The sequence below is a fragment of the Oncorhynchus masou genome, chromosome 18 (assembly GCF_036934945.1).
Source record: "Oncorhynchus masou masou isolate Uvic2021 chromosome 18, UVic_Omas_1.1, whole genome shotgun sequence".
Taxonomy (NCBI): Eukaryota; Metazoa; Chordata; class Actinopteri; order Salmoniformes; family Salmonidae; genus Oncorhynchus; species Oncorhynchus masou.
In genome coordinates, this window is record NC_088229.1 from 29,366,268 (window position 1) to 29,384,221 (window position 17,954).

The 17,954-nt window shown below is 44.1% G+C and overlaps 1 protein-coding gene across 9 annotated transcripts in view; it reads left to right on the forward strand.

The window, feature by feature from the left end:
• The window catches only part of casz1 (castor zinc finger 1), a 250,642-nt gene that overhangs the window by 191,129 nt on the left and 41,559 nt on the right, over nt 1–17,954 (forward strand). For 2 of the 9 annotated variants that reach the window (XM_064922907.1, XM_064922911.1), the window contains exon 1: nt 2,225–2,409. The exons of 5 other annotated variants lie outside the window; for them this stretch is intronic. In XM_064922907.1, coding sequence (XP_064778979.1) covers nt 2,319–2,409 — 91 coding nt within the window. In that variant the 5' untranslated portion in view covers nt 2,225–2,318. Of the gene's footprint in view, nt 1–2,224; nt 2,410–17,954 lie in introns of those variants that run through there. 2 more of the 9 variants (XM_064922916.1, XM_064922917.1) reach the window with 1 other exon arrangement.

The window sequence follows — 17,954 nt, forward strand, 5'->3', positions numbered from 1 at the left end:
TCGATAGCCTACTGAAAGTACGATAAGGATTGATAGTCTACTGAAAGTACGATAAGGATCGATAGCCTACTGAATGTACAATAAGGATCGATAGCCTACTGAATGTACAATAAGGATCGATAGTCTACTGAAAGTACGATAAGGATCGATAGTCTACTGAAAGTACAATAAGGATCGATAGTCTACTGAATGTACAATAAGGATCGATAGCCTACTGAATGTACAAAAAGGATCGATAGCCTACTGAAAGTACAGCGTTTCTTTTCTTTTAAAGTCCCAAACCAAATTCACTCCTATATAACCTCATTACCTTATCAACAAAAGTGTCTCGACCTTCGATCTCTTAGTTTAACATCCGTATCCCATTATTTAACATCCTATTTCTCTAATTGCTCATTGTCAACGTATTGGAGACTCCCTGAAAGGGCGGTGCGCAAGCTTGTCTGTCAAATGTGCTTACCTTCAATTTTTGTGTCATTAAAAGCGTTTGTTTGAGTCAAATAAAGGGCGATACACCCTCTGTTTAAACAATGCCAACCGCACGTCGTCCAGGATATCGTATCTTAACAACAGATAATCTTATCCTGTTCCACCCGAGCAGTAAAAGAAAAGACGCCTGCATCATAAGGCCTTTGGCTGATAATCCCCCCCCCCCTCCATTATTTGAATGACGGATGAGCTTAATTGGGACTTTTGTATTGCCTCAATACACGCTCGTAAAAATAGTTGAGCAATTTTTCATATAAACTTGTAGGATCAGATTCTGTTGTTGTCAGCAACGTCCCTTCCCTTAATGAGAATTGGGCTGAAATCACACTAAAGATATAAACTGCCTGGCACTCATATAGGACATCGTTCGTCTCATATCATATCATTTATGGTTAAATTGCAAGCATGTCGATTAACAATAGCGTGTCTAACTTATCTTTTTAGTTTTAGACTTATGTTAATGGTCAGTTGTAGTCCAGTGCTTGGTGTTGAAGGGATAGTTCCCAAAAAAGTATCATCATCACAGTTTTTGCTCTTTCTTGAAAACTTGACTGCTGACGTACCATGTTTTGGGATTTTATTAACAGTGGACTAATTAACAAAATAATAAAATATTGTTTTTTTCTGTGAACTATCGCTTTAATTTGGGCCTAAGATAGTTAATTCCAGACTTTGACTGTCTTGTAGTTTACTTTGTCTCTTGCTTTTCTGTAGCAAAGCAACAGCAGCCCTCATTGTAATGAGTGAGTACTGGGGATTTGGCATTCTCTAGTGGGCCACCTAATATTCTCCCAGTGCTAGAAGTGCCCCACAAGTAAGAGAGAAACTAGAAATTCCCCACTGTAGAATTACAGAGAGCTTTCAGATTTAGCGTGCCTGTGTCAATGAAGGGTGTTTTCTTTTCTGTGTTTTTTTCCTAAATCAATCTCCCGGGGACAAAAAATGGATTGAGACCTGAAACGTGAGACCTGATAGACGTCCACTTTCACTGTAGGGGAGAGGGTGTGTGTGTGTGTGTGTTTGTGTGTGTGTGTGGCACATGTGATCAGTATCAACAACAGCCGTAGCAGCAGTAGTCGCTGTGAGTGTGTGTTTCTGTGTTTCTGTGTGTCTGTGTGTGTGTGTGTGTGCCTGCCTGCTTCCTCCCTCCTCCGGCTGTTGGCTCTCACTGATACAGTGTAACTCAATCTGTGCCACCACACACACACACACACACACACACACACACACACACACACACACACACACACCACTATGGGGGCTGTGCCAGGACTGAGCCGGGCCAAATAGGGCTGAACAGGGCCAGGGAGCAGGCCATGAGTTCACCACCCACTACCCACCTGCCACACACACACACACACACACACACACACACACACACACACACACACACACACACACACACACACACACACACACACACACACACACACACACACACACACACACACACACACACACACACACACACACACACACACACACACACACACACACACACACTCTGCACGGCACAGGCTCTCATTGTAAGCAGTGACAAGATGACGCTGGTTAAGTGGCTCCTCTCTCTTCCCTGGGCCTGCTTTTCCCACTGTAGCTGTGGGGTGGAGAGGGTGGTGAAGGACCCCTACTGGTTAAGTGGGTAAACTCGCACAGCCTTGACATCTGTGCTGAGTGAGGGAGGGGGGAGGGGGAGGGGAAGGTGGAGAGGGGAATGAGAGCAAGAGAGAGACAGAGAGAGTGTGAGAGAGGAAGATAGAGAAAGAGAGAGGGGAGTGAGAGAGTACAGCCCATGCAGGCATTGAGCCGGTTGAGGAGAAGGAGGGAAAATGCCTTGCTTTGTGGAGAGAATTCTTCCAGAGCAGGAGGGAGAGGTGAGACATAACACAGAGGGCGGTCTCCTGCCAGGTCTCCTGCCAGGTAAGACACTCTCTCTCTTTCTCTCTCACACACAACACTCTCTCACAGACACTGGGGGTAAAGATACGTTGAGGTACACAGGTCTGGTACTGGTGGCTGTCAGTGTGAGGCACTCATGTGTAGTGACGGGAGGGGGGAGGGTGCGTGTGCGCGTGCGCGTGCGCGTGTGTGTGTGTGTATTTGTTTTCAAGTTGTTGTAAAGATTCTTAATATATAAGTTAGACTATGTAAGACATGTATATTTCACCAACAAAGAGTATTTTCAGAATTGGCCAAAAGTGATTGAAGTTATGGAATGTGACTGGGTTAAATTATTTTTGGGGATAAATGTTTGATGTTTAGTCAGTGTTACCTCTGTATTCCACAGGTGTACTTCTAACTAGATTACACTGTTTAACTTTTTAAAGGATTACATACAGTTTACATAGCCAATGGTTATCATTTACATTCATTAATAATGAAAGAATGTTTGCAGTTTTCAGCAACATTCACAGGCTATTGGGACACAATAACAAAAAAATCTAGAATTTCGCGACAATGTTTGCTGAGCTAAAGTGAGTGACTTGTGCTATTGGGCTAGATGTATCACTGTGTTTACTGATGTACGGAGGAAAGTTTGTCAGCGGAGGGATTTTCTACAGCTTCGGGTGCAAACAGTGTCTTTGGAGAGAGTAAAGAACTCCTTTCTTTCTGTCCCTGCAGACAAGTATATGCTTCTCTAGTACAATAAAATGTTCCCCTTTTGGTTAAATAAATACTGGGTCTGTGAACCTAAACAGATTTGCATGTGGCCCTCTCTCTCTCTCTCTCTCTCTCTCTCTCTCTCTCTCTCTCTCTCTCTCTCTCTCTCTTCTCTCTCTTCTCCTCCTTCTCCCCCTCTCGCTCTCTCTCTCTCTTTCTCTCTCTTTCTCTCTTTCCCCACACACACTACATGGGCCTGACATCACTCGACGAGGCCCTCACTCGACTAGGCCCTCAGAAAAGAAACAAGAGACAGAAGTTTGTTGGCTTTTATTTTCCCAATGGTTGTTTATTTGTTTTGATAACAAAGCAAACAGGCTGAAGGTGAAGTCACACAATTTAATTTGTCTTGCGTTACCGTGGCGATGTGGCAACCGTTCTTCCATCCCAGGAGGACTGCTATGGTTGCAGCTTTTGTGTGTGTGTGTGTGTGTGTGTGTGTGTGTGTGTGTGTGTGTGTGTGTGTGTGTGTGTGTGTGTGTGTGTGTGTGTGTGTGTGTGTGTGTGTGTGTGTGTGTGTGTGTGTGTGATTTTACTAAGCAGATATTTCCCCCTCTGTTTTCACTCTGACCCGGTAGGAGGTTGATGACTGAATTGTGGAGTACATGTTAACAGTAACTGGTGATTTATAGAAATACTTAAGGGAAGTGAGGCCGCACAGACTGGAAGGAAAAGCATAAAGCCTTTTAAGTGAATGCAAAAATACAGCCTTTTAAGTAATAATTGTTGTTACTACTGGTGAGCCAGGGTGGGCTAGAAGTTTGAGGTGAAGTATATGTGTGAAGACCGATCTCTAAGGCTACTCTATTGAACAGAAGTCTCATATTGGTCCTTTCTCATTTGACAATTTTACCTAATTTTCACTTTTTAATACCTGTTTCTGTGCAATTTGCTTCAAACTAAAACCATTCCATGTTTGGTGTACCGGTCAGCTACAAAGCTTTTGGATGAACGACTGTACTGCAACAAGTGTGCTCCTATTGATGTGTAGAAAGCTGCATAGCTACAATCCGTCACAAAACCTGCATGCAATTTCAGAGGAATCAGGCTCTTTCCTCCTTTTGGCTCTTGAATCCCCCAGATATTATCTACTTGGGGAAATATGCTACTATTCAAGTACTGTTTAAAGATTCAGGCCACTTGAATGTGCTCTACAGTTAGATTTTTGTATTTTTTTATTCTTCCTTTTGTGGAGTAAGGAAAAGTGCTTACCTAGGAAGAGGGATGTCTTTTATTTTTTCAAGCCACCTTTTAGACTGAGTGAAATGTTTCCCCCAGTTCGCTCACGGACAACTTTATTTCTTACCAGGGATTTAACACTCACTCAGTCCCCCCATAAATACAGCGTCCCTCGGCTCTTAGCTAACCATAACTCATCCCGCTAACTCTCTGGCTAACTAAACTCAAATAGCAGAGCGGAGCTTGTTTGTATTTTTCTGTCTGTCTCCCTCTCTCTCTCTTTCTCTCTCTCTCTTCTCTCTCTCTCTCTCTCTCTCTCTCTCTCTCTCTCTCTCTCTCTCTCTCACCTGATTAGTAAGGGATGCTGAGGTGCAGAATCTCTCTGACTACTATCGTCTCAACAGTTGGCCTTCTGTTGCTCCTCTGATATCTTTGGCCCCACTTGTGGACCAGGTTTTTCGGAGAAAATGCACATTTGAACATAAGCCAATGCAATCTCCTGGAGGCTATTTAGAGTGAACCTAATGCTCAGGGAATGAACATGACAACACAGGAGAAATATGGACCTCGTCTTTACATGTCATGACCCAGCTCAGACCTAAAAAACCCTGAGGAAAATCTTTGATATCTCTCAATGAAGATCTCTTTGTATGAAGCAAAGTTGAGTTGAGAGCCTAGCTTTCTAGGCACCTGTTGAAGGCCCCAGTCCGTGGAGTGGGGGAGATAGTTGAGAAACATATGCTTAGCTGCCAGTTGCTATTTAGGCCTGTCTTCCTGACAGACTTCTTGAATATCAGTTGAAATCATACGAGCGGAGAAATTCAGAGGACAATAGAAATGTTTACTGATCTCGTGCTGATCGACAGGTTGGAAAAGACATAGTTTTTCGCCGAGCTGCTGAATTGGTTATGATCTTCTCTGCCTGTATTTTCTGTTCTCAGCTGTTAGTCCCACTGGTTGGCAAGAGCTGACACTGACAACTCCTCGTGCATCTGAAGGCCTCTTTAAAGTCAACATCGCACATTTTGATGTCTCGTGGCGGCTCCTCGTGTTTAGTTGTATTTGCGTCTGAAAACAGGGGCTTGCTTGGAGAAATCCCCCTCCTCAGCGGCACGGGGAGGCAGATCCCTTTCTGTCTCACTCTCCTCCTCTCCTCCGCACTGTCCTTCTCTTTTTGATCTCACCATCAAATCTTTCTTATGACTGACACTCGCCGGAGAGCGGCTTGGGAAATGCGCTCAGGGAAGAAGACGTTTGAGAAAATGCGCCCAAGCAAGCCATCACCTTTGATAAAGACGCGGGTTCCAACAGGGGAGGGAAAAAATGAATGAAAATGCCATCCAAGAAGGCAGCACTCCTCTCATCTCAACCGATTACATTAACCGTGTACACACAGAGTCAGTTGCATTTTGACAACATTTGGAAAATAATCAATTGAAGTATAGGCCTAGATATCAACACATAAGAAATCATTTATAATGTTGAAATAGTTTAAAATAAAAATGTTCATTATATAATATTTAATATGACCCGTAGTTGATATGTCTGTGTTTTGGAGCATTGAGCGAATGGCTCCTAGGCAGTGCGGTGAGGTAACTCTGGGCCATGCTTACCGGCTCCACAGTTTGGCGGAGACCCCGGGGATTGATGTCTGTGGACCTGTGGGATCCTACTGTACCTTTATTACACATCAGCTGGGTACCAAACTAATTTGATAAAATGCCACTTAATCGCTGGCACACCGTCAACTGTGTCACTGGCTGGTAAACTGACTGGCACGGCATTCGAGTGTGTATCGCACAAGAAGGAGGAAAATAATGGAGGAGGGGGTGCAGGAGGAAAAGAGGAGAGCACCAGAGATGTTAGCTTTAGTAATTGCTACCTCCATGGAGGAGCAGGGGAGAGGACAGTGAAGCAAGCTTACAGAGGGCCCTGTGCACAGATAATAATGGGGTAGTATTGCAGCTCTGACAGTGTTAATATTAGAGCAGAGCGTGTTTCTCTCTCTCTGTGCGTGTGCGTGTGCGTGTGCGTGTGTGTGTGTGTGTGTGTGTGTGTGTGTGTGTGTGTGTGTGTGTGTGTGTGTGTGTGTGTGTGTGTGTGTGTGTGTGTGTGTGTGTGTGGAGATAGGGTGCCTCTGATATTTACCCTGCTGGTAAGACTGTCAAGCCCACCTGACAACACAGTTTACCCACCCGGCTGTCACCCCCGCCTCTCCCTGCCACTGTAAGACACTCTCCGAGCGCTCCAGTACGTCCTCGCCCTCCTTCCACACAACGCAACTGTGCTGGGATCAGCTATCAGCACCCATACTCATCTTCCTCTCTTCCAGAGAGGGGGGAAGAAAGAAGAAAAGGGAGCACGGGCCAACTTCTTTGGCTTTTTCTTTCTTCTCTCTTTCTTTTCGTCTTCTATTTGAAGTTTGCGAGGCACTTGTTAAAGCCTGGCTGCATCCCGACACACTGAGAAAGGTTATGAATATGCATCAAGGCACCATATGGCTCCCCTAGCGCTGGGACTAGGTGTGTCCAGAAGGTAGAGCGGGCGTTGATGCATTATTCGCCATTCAAATTACAGACGCCGGTGAGAATCCTGCAGGAAGTTAGAAGTACTAGTTCGACACCACTTTAGACAGGGTAGAGCGACTACAGTACCTATGGTACTAAATGGCGTGAAGCAACAGTAACGTAAAGCTGTGGATGAGCACAGTGGAGGGCCTAGGCTGCAATTCGGTTCTTTTTTAACAGAGTTCCGACCTGTACCCTGCCACCTGACACGAGTGTGATTAAAAGTGATATTTCTGACACGTTAGGATACGCACGGGAAGTAACCTTCTCTAAAGCGTTCATTATTAGATGCATGACAGACCTGAATATTTATAAAATAGGCTTTAATAATTAATAACAGCAATCTGCTACCGTAATTCATCAGATTTGCACTTCAACGGAGTATCCGTTTTCACTTTAAAATAATAATAAGAGGAATATTAATGCTGCAGAAATGTAAAACGGGCAGCTGTATAGCATTCAAACATGCAAGCTTCAATGTTCAGTTTTGTGGTGTTTTACAATTTTTTATTGTATCTATAATTATTTATTCAACATTACGTTACAACCAACAACCCTATCCTTTCTCAAGACCTATGGGTTTGATGCTTGACATTTTGTCAGTTGTTTCTGGTGAAAGAAGCAGATGATGTTGAGAAAATTCAGGAAACCAGGTGGGTTTTGGTGTAGAATGCAAAAGGAGTTGTTGTGGTTTTTATCAAAAGCATATTATTTGTTTGAGTCAGCTAGCAACACTTCCTTTTGTAGCCTATTCTGTGTCTTGGACCAAAATAGAAGGCTCTTTTTCTCTGTAAAGCAGCTTTACACCCGCCTCATGGTTTCACAGTCACTTTTTGTTTCAATGCGACTTTCAAATCCAACCAAGACACATTGTTCTTTCAACAAAACTCTCAAAGACATGACTTTTCTGTTTTAGGTGAAATAGAAACATTTAGTTCTTCCTTTACTTCTACCTCTAGTTTAGTTTTAACCTGTGTTTAACTATACAGCATGTTGTGTTGTTGAATTGTTTTACTCGACCCATTTGAGCTGAACTGTGTAAACATGTTTCATGTGTGTAGAAGTGTCACTGTACATATTTGAGAGTGTGTGTGTCAGAGCCTGTGACGTGACCTACAGCCAGTAGTCAGAGGAGCAATGTGATTGGAGGGTACCATGTTGTCTAAGGGCCTGCAGCCACCTCAGACTCTCTCTCTCTCTCGCTCTCTCTCTCTCTCTCTCTGCTGACTGAAACGTACACTATCGAACCCTGTTGTTTTTCTAACAACTGACAAACCCTAGCTGTGACGACACTCACCTCAGCCCCATGCTGTCAGAGGTAAATAAGAGTCAACATACTGCAGTGTTCACTAAGGGGACCCGTCTCTCTTTAATATGCTCTCTGCATCCACACCCCAGGCCCCAGATTGGGATTTTCCACCATGAGACTTTTCACCAGTGTTTGGTCTACTGACTCAGACTTTTGTGTTTCGTTAGTGAGGCCCAGAAAAGAGACTTAGGCAAGCTTAAATGACAGCAATATCAATTCCCTTCAACCAAATATGATACTCATGGTCTTACAAAGAAGGCTATTTTTCTTTCCCTAAATATCTTTGACTGCACTGTATGCGAAGGGAATTTTTAATTTAATTTTTTTTTTTTTTTTTTTTTTACTGAAAGTGTAAATCATAAATACCTTTCGCAGGCTTTCTTTTTACACAGCTTTCGCCTTTCAGATAGAGGCTACAGTAAAGCTACAGTAAAGGTCTTATCGTATATTTAGGTAGCTACCTGTGCTAGATGACATTTAGGGGGCACCTGTGATTCATTCCGCCGCACTTAAAATCCAAAAGAGGAAAAATCTGTCAAGCAGAGCAAATGCTTTAATGGTGACCAGGGATCAATGTTGTCAGCGCAGGCATCCTATCTGGAAATGTACGCTTTTTGGTTAATGTCACCTCCTCCCTCTCTCACAGTCTCTCGTCTCAAGGAGATCGGCAGGAAATCTGATGTGAACAATCCGAAGTAGGCCGAATTTGAGGAAATTGCTTGAAAAACATTGACTTGATCTCCCTCGAACACTCACATACACACACACACACATAAACGAGGCCCCTTGTATCTGAAAAACAAATTTGAAAAGTAACCTTGGAAATCAATTAAGCCGTCCCGGGAGCTGTAACGTTTCCTTGAGAAAGACCACCTCCCATTTCTCTCCTCCCCCCACACTCACACTGAGTTGGTACTGGCCATTAAAATGCTGCCATATGCAACGAAGAAGCTTTGTCAGGCTCACTCGGTGTGGGCCTTTATTCATATTTTTTTTTTAGCTGCAAAGTGCCTTATAGGCTGTCAAAATGTCTTAACAGTCTTGTTAAAGAAATGCCACAACTCATTTCAATGTAATGTTATTCATATGGCTGGTGTGAGAGGGGGCATGTCTGAACATCTAAACAGGCCTGCTTTTTAGGTTTCACATTAGGGGGTTATCTTGGAGGCCTTGTCATTGATTGACATTATCTGGCCTGACAGGGCCTCATATCAAGGTTAACCTCATGGACAAAAGCAAAGCGCCACCCGGACACACACACACACACACACACACAAGGCCCTCTCCCCTCCGACTTCCTGTCCAATGGGTGTGTGAGAGAAAGAGAGCGAAGGTGTCCAGGCCTCATCTGCGTGTGCGCGTGCGTATGTCCGTGCACCCGCAGTGGAGATTTCCGCACTCTTAATTGATAACTAATGGAGCGTCTTGCGCTGGGTTTCCCCTAGAGGACAGGCCCTCCTGATGGCAGTGGTAGGGGTGGGGAGGGGGAAGAGACTGACTTACTCAGCAGTGTGGTGCCGGAACCCGGTAAATTAAATATATCCCCAAAGATAATGACTTGGAGTGACAGACACCAGTCTGTCTGGGGGGCCTCCCTCTCTGCCGACCTCTCCAGCCGTGTGCCCTCGCCGTGGAGAAGAGCCTGCACTAACCTCCACATGCTTCCACACACACACACACACACACACACACACACACACACACACACACACACACACACACACACACACACACACACACACACACACACACACACACACACACACACACACACACACACACACACACACACACTCTCCCTTCCCACAAGCCTTTGCAACAAAAGCAAAAAAAGATCCCTGTGACTAAAATACAACTCAAGCAGTTAATCTGTACAGATATTAGCTCAAGGGCCCTCAAGTGGCGCACTGAGCTCGAGCCCCCTTCTTCCAGCATATTACCCACACTGCCCCGGTGCGACTCGCCGTGGTGCCAACCGTCACACACTGCCGCCATGAGGGAGAGCCAGAATCGTCGCCTCGCCCACGCTAATTTTGACTTCTTATTCGGTTGATGGTTTTTATTTAGAGACTCCCGATTTGTGGTCTAGCTCTCTGGAATACAGAGAAATTGTCTTTATTTGAAACTACAGTGCCGGCTGCTAGGACAAATGTTACGTGCAATTTTAGAAAGGTACTGTAGATGTCAGTCTGCTACGCCACTAGCTGAGGAATCACCCTCTGCGGCAAACTGAATATAAAGTTAGCTGTTTTGGTTCTTCTTGCCTGTCAGAATGGCTCACGTCACCCACGTTATTTTCCTTGTCTGATAAACCGTTTCGCTCATCTGTTTTTTGTTCTAGAAAATGTCTGTAATTACCGTTTGTGATCGAGCCAGGGGGCATATTTGTCCTCCCAAAAATGCAACGTTACTGCCTGATTGCACCCAAGTTCAACGTCTTTCCCCTTCCGTTTGCACTCAAGATATACATTGTTTTCCGTATCCCTTGTCCTGTTTCCCGAGAGAGTGTGTGGGTGTGTCAAGACTTGTGTGTGTGTGTGTGTGTGTGCGCGCTTCTGTGTGTGTGCGTTTCTGTCTGCGTGCATACATGTGTGTATGTGTCTTTGTTTATGTTTGCGGCAGGCTGGCGATACAGGGTGAGTATTGGGCGCATGCCTAGGGGGCTGCAGTGTGATAACAGCCCAGGGGTAGTGCTGCTGTGAAGTCCAAACGGGTCCCTCAAGGTCAGTCCCTAAAAGACATCATGCAACATGCAAGGTCACATCCTAGACTAAAAGCAATAAGTGCTTTATTGATAGAAAAAAGACAGCAAGCAAGCAGATGTGCAACCAACTGATTAATAATAAAATAGATTTGTGAGAGAGCGGTACCGACAGAAAGAGAAAGAGGGAGAGGAAGAGCGAGAGACAGGGCGGGAGGGAGAGCTTTGTCCTGTGTGTATATGTGTGAGTGCATGTGTTTGTGTGTGTGAGACTAGTATGTGCTTGTGCTTTGTTCATTTTGCTCTAAAATAGCATTTAGTAAACTCTGGGTGGTTATTGTATTGACCTGGCGTGTATCTTTGAAGTAAAAGATTGATCCTGCAGTGGAATCTAAACAAGAAAAAAATCCATTTGAATCCAGTGGTAAAAAAGAACAGAATGTGACAATGTGACACATTAGTGCTCATGGCAGTTTTCCTGGTGCACGACCTTTCCTTTTTAAGGTCATCGCAATGTTTTGCGTAATTTTTTGCTAAGTGAGTGCTGCCTGAAAGGCCATTGGGAGGCACAGACCTTGTGTTTTCCGTTTACACATAGTTTTGTTTGACAAGGGAGACAAATCTCATGGAGTTTTTCCATGTATCTGCCTCTTGGAACAAAAGTGCGTTTTGTGCTGGCTAACTATTGTTGGATTATGAAAATGAGCTGAGGACAGTAGTGCATACACGTCATCTCCTTTACGTCCTTTTATCTTTTATTTTCTCTCACTCCCTCTAACACAGCCTGGCAAACCTGCCTAGTGAGTAACGTTCTTGGCTAGATGAGTGACTGCCTGAATAAGTGAGTGGTAGATATCAGGTGGAGGGGAAAGCTCAGCCCAACCAACCTGTTTCTTCTACGCCAGGACCCCAGAGGAGAAGAATGCTGGGACAATTCCATCTGCCCTCCCCCTCTCTTCCTCTTCCCCCAGAGCAATCACCCTGTGATCCCCCATCCCCGCCTCACCCCCCAACCCCTCTGGTACAGTACATCCCCTTCATCCACCTATATCCCCTCCTACATAAACTTCTCTCTCTCCTGCCCTCCCTCCTCTCCTCTCTCTCTCTCCCTACCCCCCTCTCTCTCTCCCTACCCCCCTCTCTCTCTCCCGCTCTCTTGAATAGTTGGCAATGGCATTGTTTTTAATCATCAGAACCTCCGAAATTATTATTATCGCTTCTGATGCGGCAATTAAAACTTCAGGTCAGAGGCACAACGAGCGGTGATCAGCAGCCGAGCCGAGAAGTTTTAATTAGACGATCAGAACCATTAATGCACAAAAAAAAGGTGTGCGCTGGGAAATTAACGGGAACGTCTTAATCAGGGTTAGTGACTCCGAAGAGGAGTCAAGTGAACAGAGAGCAAAAAACAAATCATTTCCGCACCACTGGGACAAAACTCAATTAAATATGCATGCAGAAAATGGAAATTTGGAGCTTCGGCAGCACTGCACTGTTGGGGAAACTGTGGCAAAATCTCGCGGCGGAGGTCGCAGACCTGCTTATTGTTATTCTTGTGTAATAAAAATGAAAGAGGGGCCAGATGCGGGGGCCAGGTCTGGGTGCTGTGGCGTGTTTGTCCATCAGTGGCTTCTTTCTGCCTGGCTTCCCTGGGCTGCGGCAGCTCACCTTCGGCCGTGCGAAGGAGAGAGAGAGAGAGCGGGGGGAAACGCTCTCTTCCTGAAAGCTGTAAATTAGCAAAAATAAAAACCAGAGGACTGTTTTTGTGTTAAGGTGCGTGTGTGTGTTTGTGACTGTGTGTGTGTATCGCACAATACATTCAGACCCCCCCCCCCCTCCCCCCTCACACCACCCTGGAGAAACAGAGACACAAAAGGCTCACTCAGCCACACACCGGGAGTTCGGGCCTTGTCGATTAATCTGCCTGAGGTTTTGCAAAGTTAGAACTGGTCTTTTTTTCCCAGGAGCTAAAAAACTGGGTTACATATTGAAAAATAATCCCGAGCTGTTCAGTCTTTTCCCAGGCCAGTTTTGGATTAATTAAATTCAAATATTACCAAGGTTTTTGTCCCTGTGTCAGTCAAGATGTTGGAACCCAGCAGGAACCTACCAAAACTCCTTTGCCAATGTTTGATTATACCTAAGGAGATAAGCTCCTGTTTTACAGGTCATATCTACTCTTCTCAGACTGGTTCTTAAGTATATCCTCCATAGCAATGTACAAGGCAGCATGTAATCCTTTACTTTGCAAGAAAATACATCGTTGGAGTGAGCTATATTCTTACCTAGACTTCCTATTGACCCTTTATAGAACATATTAGCTGTATAGTAGTTAGATATCTTCCAGTACTATAGATAAGAAATAAGCCAACATTTTGGTCAGCTCCCCCTGTGTAATGTGTACCCCCCCCCTCTTTTCTGTGTGGCAGAAAGGGGCCCTGCTTGACCCTGCCAATCCAGGCAGCCATTCACGCCCCCATGTCCACATCTCTCTCTCTCTCTCTCTCTCTCTCTCTCTCTCTCTCTCTCTCTCTGTCTCTGTCTCCTCTCTCTCTTGCTGTCTCCTCTCTCTCTCTGTCTCCTCTCACTCTCTGTTTCCTCTCTCTCCCTCTCTCTGTCTCCTCTCTTTCTGTCTCCTCTCTCTCTCCCTCTCTCTCTTCCTCTCTCTGTCTCCTCTCTCTCTCTGTCTCCTCTCCCCCTCTGTCTCCTCTCTCTCTTTCTATCTCCTCCCTCTCTCGCTTCCTCTCTCTGTCTCCTCTCTCTCTGTCTCCTCTCACTCTCTCTTGCGCTCTGGCAGCCTTTTTTACAGTCGTTGCACGTACATGCAAATAATGCACTTCCAACAGCGTTATTAGGATTTGAAACACCACTTGATTGGGCATGATATCATTCTGGCACGTAAACAGAGGGGCTCGGCATCAAAAAGACACAACAAGACACGCCGGGGTTCGGAAAGCTCAGTGCCGAGAGTAGATTTGAACGTGAGCCCTGTGTTGCATGTAGTCATCCAGTTCTGAGAAGAAACAGGGCTTACAAATTGCTTTGATGCACATCTTCTTGACTTGGAAAAGATCCCCTGTCCCAGTACAAATAAGTGGATGCGTTCAAAAATAGTTTCTTGACTTTTTCGTCAGGTTTTGGCCTTATACAGTCAGCGTAGCCCCGCTGTCTCAGCCCTGCACAGTTTCCAGTAAAAAATCTTGTCACAGTTACAGTAAACAGTAGGAAACATACGTTTCATTTGGTAGTGCTCCGATTCAACTCTTATTTGTCTTCCCGAGCTCTTAGTGTTTTGTGCGACCGAGGTGTGTGGCTTTGACAATTAGTAGTCTATTCTAAAACAGAGGAGCGATGCATCCAGTCTTGTTTTTCTCCCTGATATTCATTAATGGCTGAGATTGCTTACTGGACTCTTGGGAAGGGGGAGTTGGCCCCAAAGGAAAAAGTTGTTCTTTCATGTAGGTCCCCACTGATTTTATCTCATTGTATGCTGTCATGCACACAAATGACGTGAGGCCAGTGTAACCATAGCAATCCCTGTTGTAAGCAGTGGCAAAAGCTGCTGCGTGTGGACAAGCGTTCTCTACACTGAAAACAGCAAGTTGTACTGTAAAGTCCCCAAGCCACTCCAATCCACAAAGACTCTTCATTTCCAGTTGGATTCCCAATCTCTTCCCGTAGATATTTCGGTCTTTTAATAAAGGTCTCCATATGTATTGTATTAACCACATAGTTTTTTAGAGCATATCTAGTAATTAAAACATTCAGAAGATTTAGTGTGAAGCCTATTGTGCTTCTCAATCAGTAGGAGTTTACCCCAGGAGTCGAGCTCTATGTTGTTGGGGAAAAATGTACATAAATAGTCACTAATGGAAAGAAACAACTCGGCAGGGGTCATTTCCTACAAGGAGCAGGAGATTGCGATGCAAAGGAAATCGGTAGTTAAAGCATGAAATACTGAGCACAGTAAACAGAAAAATGACCTCCACTGCAACGCCCAAATGACCTCAATCTTCCTTCGGAGGGGTGTTTCTGAAAAAATACCCGAACATTTATGTCTTCCACTTCCTAATAGTTTTTCCAGCTGATTTTTTCAAAATTGCTGTCCTCTAAAAATGTGACCTTTTCACCCCGGCCCGCAATTGTCTAACACAAAATTGTACAGTAATGCGCCACTGATATACGGCGAGCTCGAGACTGCACATAATTCCACAAGTCATTGTTTCAAATGAGGAAGTCCACAATGTAAATAAAGTAACTGAGAAAGCATGTGTGGTGGGCAGCACTGGGTGCATTGTATACTGGCGAGGTAATATCTGTAAACTCACTCACACTAGGGCTGTGTTCCAAATGGCTCCCTATTCCCTATATAGTGCGCTACTTTTGACCAGGAAACTGGTGCCATTTGGGAGGTAGCCACAATGTATCTTCGAATGAAAAAAATGAAAAAAGGATTTTAAGGGCTGTCTGTGATTTACATAATGCCAGCAATGGCTCACGCATAATTGTGCTTGATCTTCGCTTTATGGCCTAGATGTAATGAAGAAGCCTATACTAGCTCTGACTTTGCTGATAAATACTTTACTGAGGGAAAATGTACTTCTTACGACTGTGATATGTGGTTGTCTCACCTAGCTATCTTAAGATGAATGCACTAACTGTACGTCGCTCTGGATAACAGCGTCTGCTAAAGGACTCAAATGTAAATGTATTATACACATTTTTATACAAAGTCAATTGAAATAGAACTTTATTTCCTCTCCCATAGTAATATCTTATTTTTTCCTCAACAAAATAGCATACCCATACCAAGTACAATGTATTGATAATGATAGTGACAGACTTTTGAGTAAAGAGAAAACAGTTTCAGTATTTGGTACAAAGAATACAACTTAAAGTGGACGACACTGCAGAAGATTTGGCCTTCTCCTTGTTTATGTCAATTGAAACATTGACAACTTTGAAGAGTTGGGCACCAAACAAGCCCTGGTGGTCTTTTTAAAATGGCAGGAAATAATTCCAAAAGTGGTTAAGATGATGGACAGCATATTATTCACTAACGTCTAAGCTTTGCCCGTGATATAAGTTATTTACAACATGATAAAGATCTGGACATGATTTTTTTTGCCTGGAACATCTGCTCAAGGTGAACTTTGGTGGCAGTTTCTGCCCTAAAAAGGCAGCTCTTAATATGGAATGCTAGAGGCAGCTGCACTTGCTTTAGCCGAGGACATGTTTTAAAGATTGCCTGGGCTAGGTGAAATAATGCCACCCACTCCTACCCCTAACAGTCACTCTGTCACTGTTATTGTTCGGTGGAGCTTCTTTAGAGAAATAGAGATTATACTGTATCTCTGTTTACAACGTGTATTTTCACTACGGAAACAATAACAATAACAAACAATTTTGGTAAACATACAGTGCATTCGGAAATCATTCAGACCCCTTGACTTTTCCCCAAAAAAATTTACATTACAGCCGTATTCTAAAATGTATTAAATTGTTTTTTTCCCCTCATCAATCTATACACAATATCCAAAAATGACAAAGCAAAAATGGGTTTATAGAATTTTTTGCAAATGTATTAAAAATAAACTGAAATATAACATTTCCATAAGTATTCAGACCCTTTACTTTGTTGAAGCACCTTTGGTAGTGATTACAGCATCAAGTCTTCTTGGGTATGACGCTACAAGCTTGGCGCATCTGTATTTGGGGAGTGTCTCCTATTCTCTGCAGATCCTCTCAAGCTCTGTTAGATATGATGGGAAGCGTCGCTGCACAGCTATTTTCAGGTCTCTCCAGAGATGTTGTTTCTCATGGTCTGAGTCCTTTAGGTGCCTTTTGGCAAACTCCAAGCGGGCTGTCATGTGCCCTTTACTGATGAATGGCTTCCTTCTGGCCACTCTACCATAAAGGCCTGATTGGTAGAGTGCTGCAGGGAATGTTGTCCTTCTGGAAGGTTCTCCCATCTCCACAGAGGAACTCTGGAGCTCTGTCAGAGTGACCATGAGGTTATTGGTCACCTCCCTGACCAAGGCCCTTCTGCCCCGATTGCTCAGTTTGGCCAGGCGGCCAGCTCTAGGAAGAGTCTTGGTGGTTCCAAACTTCTGCCACTGTGTTCTTGGGGACCTTCAAAGCTGCAGACATGTTTTGGTATCCTTCCCCAGATCTGTGCCTCGACACAATCCTGTCTCTGAGCTCAACGGACAATTGCTTTGACCTCATGGCTTGGTTTTTGCTCTGACATGCATTGTCAACTGTGGGACCTTATATAGACAGGAGTGTGTCTTTCCAAATCATGTCCAATCAATTTAATTCAGTACAGGTGGACTCCAATCAAGTTGTAGAAACATCTCAAGTGTGATTATTGGAAACTTGATGCACCTGAGCTGAATTTCGAGTCTCAGAGCAAAGGGTCTGAATACTTATGTAAAATAAAAAAAAAAGTATAAAAACTTGTTTTTGCTTTGTCATTATTTTTTATTTGACCTTTATTTAACTAGGCAAGTCAGTTAAAAACAAATTCTTATTTTCAATGACTGCCTAGGAACAGTGGGTTAACTGCCTGTTCAGGGGCAGAATGACAAATTTTTACCTTGTCAGCCCGGGGGTTTGAGCTTGCAACCTTCCGGCTACTAGTCCAACGCTCTAACCACTAGGCTACCCTGCCGCCCATTATGGGGTATTGTGTGTAGATTGATGAGGAAAAACATACATTTTATCAATTTTAGAATAAGGCTGTAACGTAACAAAATGTGGAAAAAGTCAAGGGGCCTGAATACTTTCCGAATGCACCGTATATTTGAGTGGACGAGTGTATTTTCAACATACTTGTTGTCATGTTGGCTATGAATTCACCTGCAGAATGAAAAAAATGTCAACTATACTGTTACGTTCCCCAGTTTATGTGTTACGTTCCCTCTTCATAGAGGCGTGCGTAACATATACATCTAATCAGCAACAAATGCATGTAAATGTATATTTGTTGTTTTCATGGCCAGTGCACCTACCGCCTTACCAGTAATATTGTTTGATAACGGCCAAC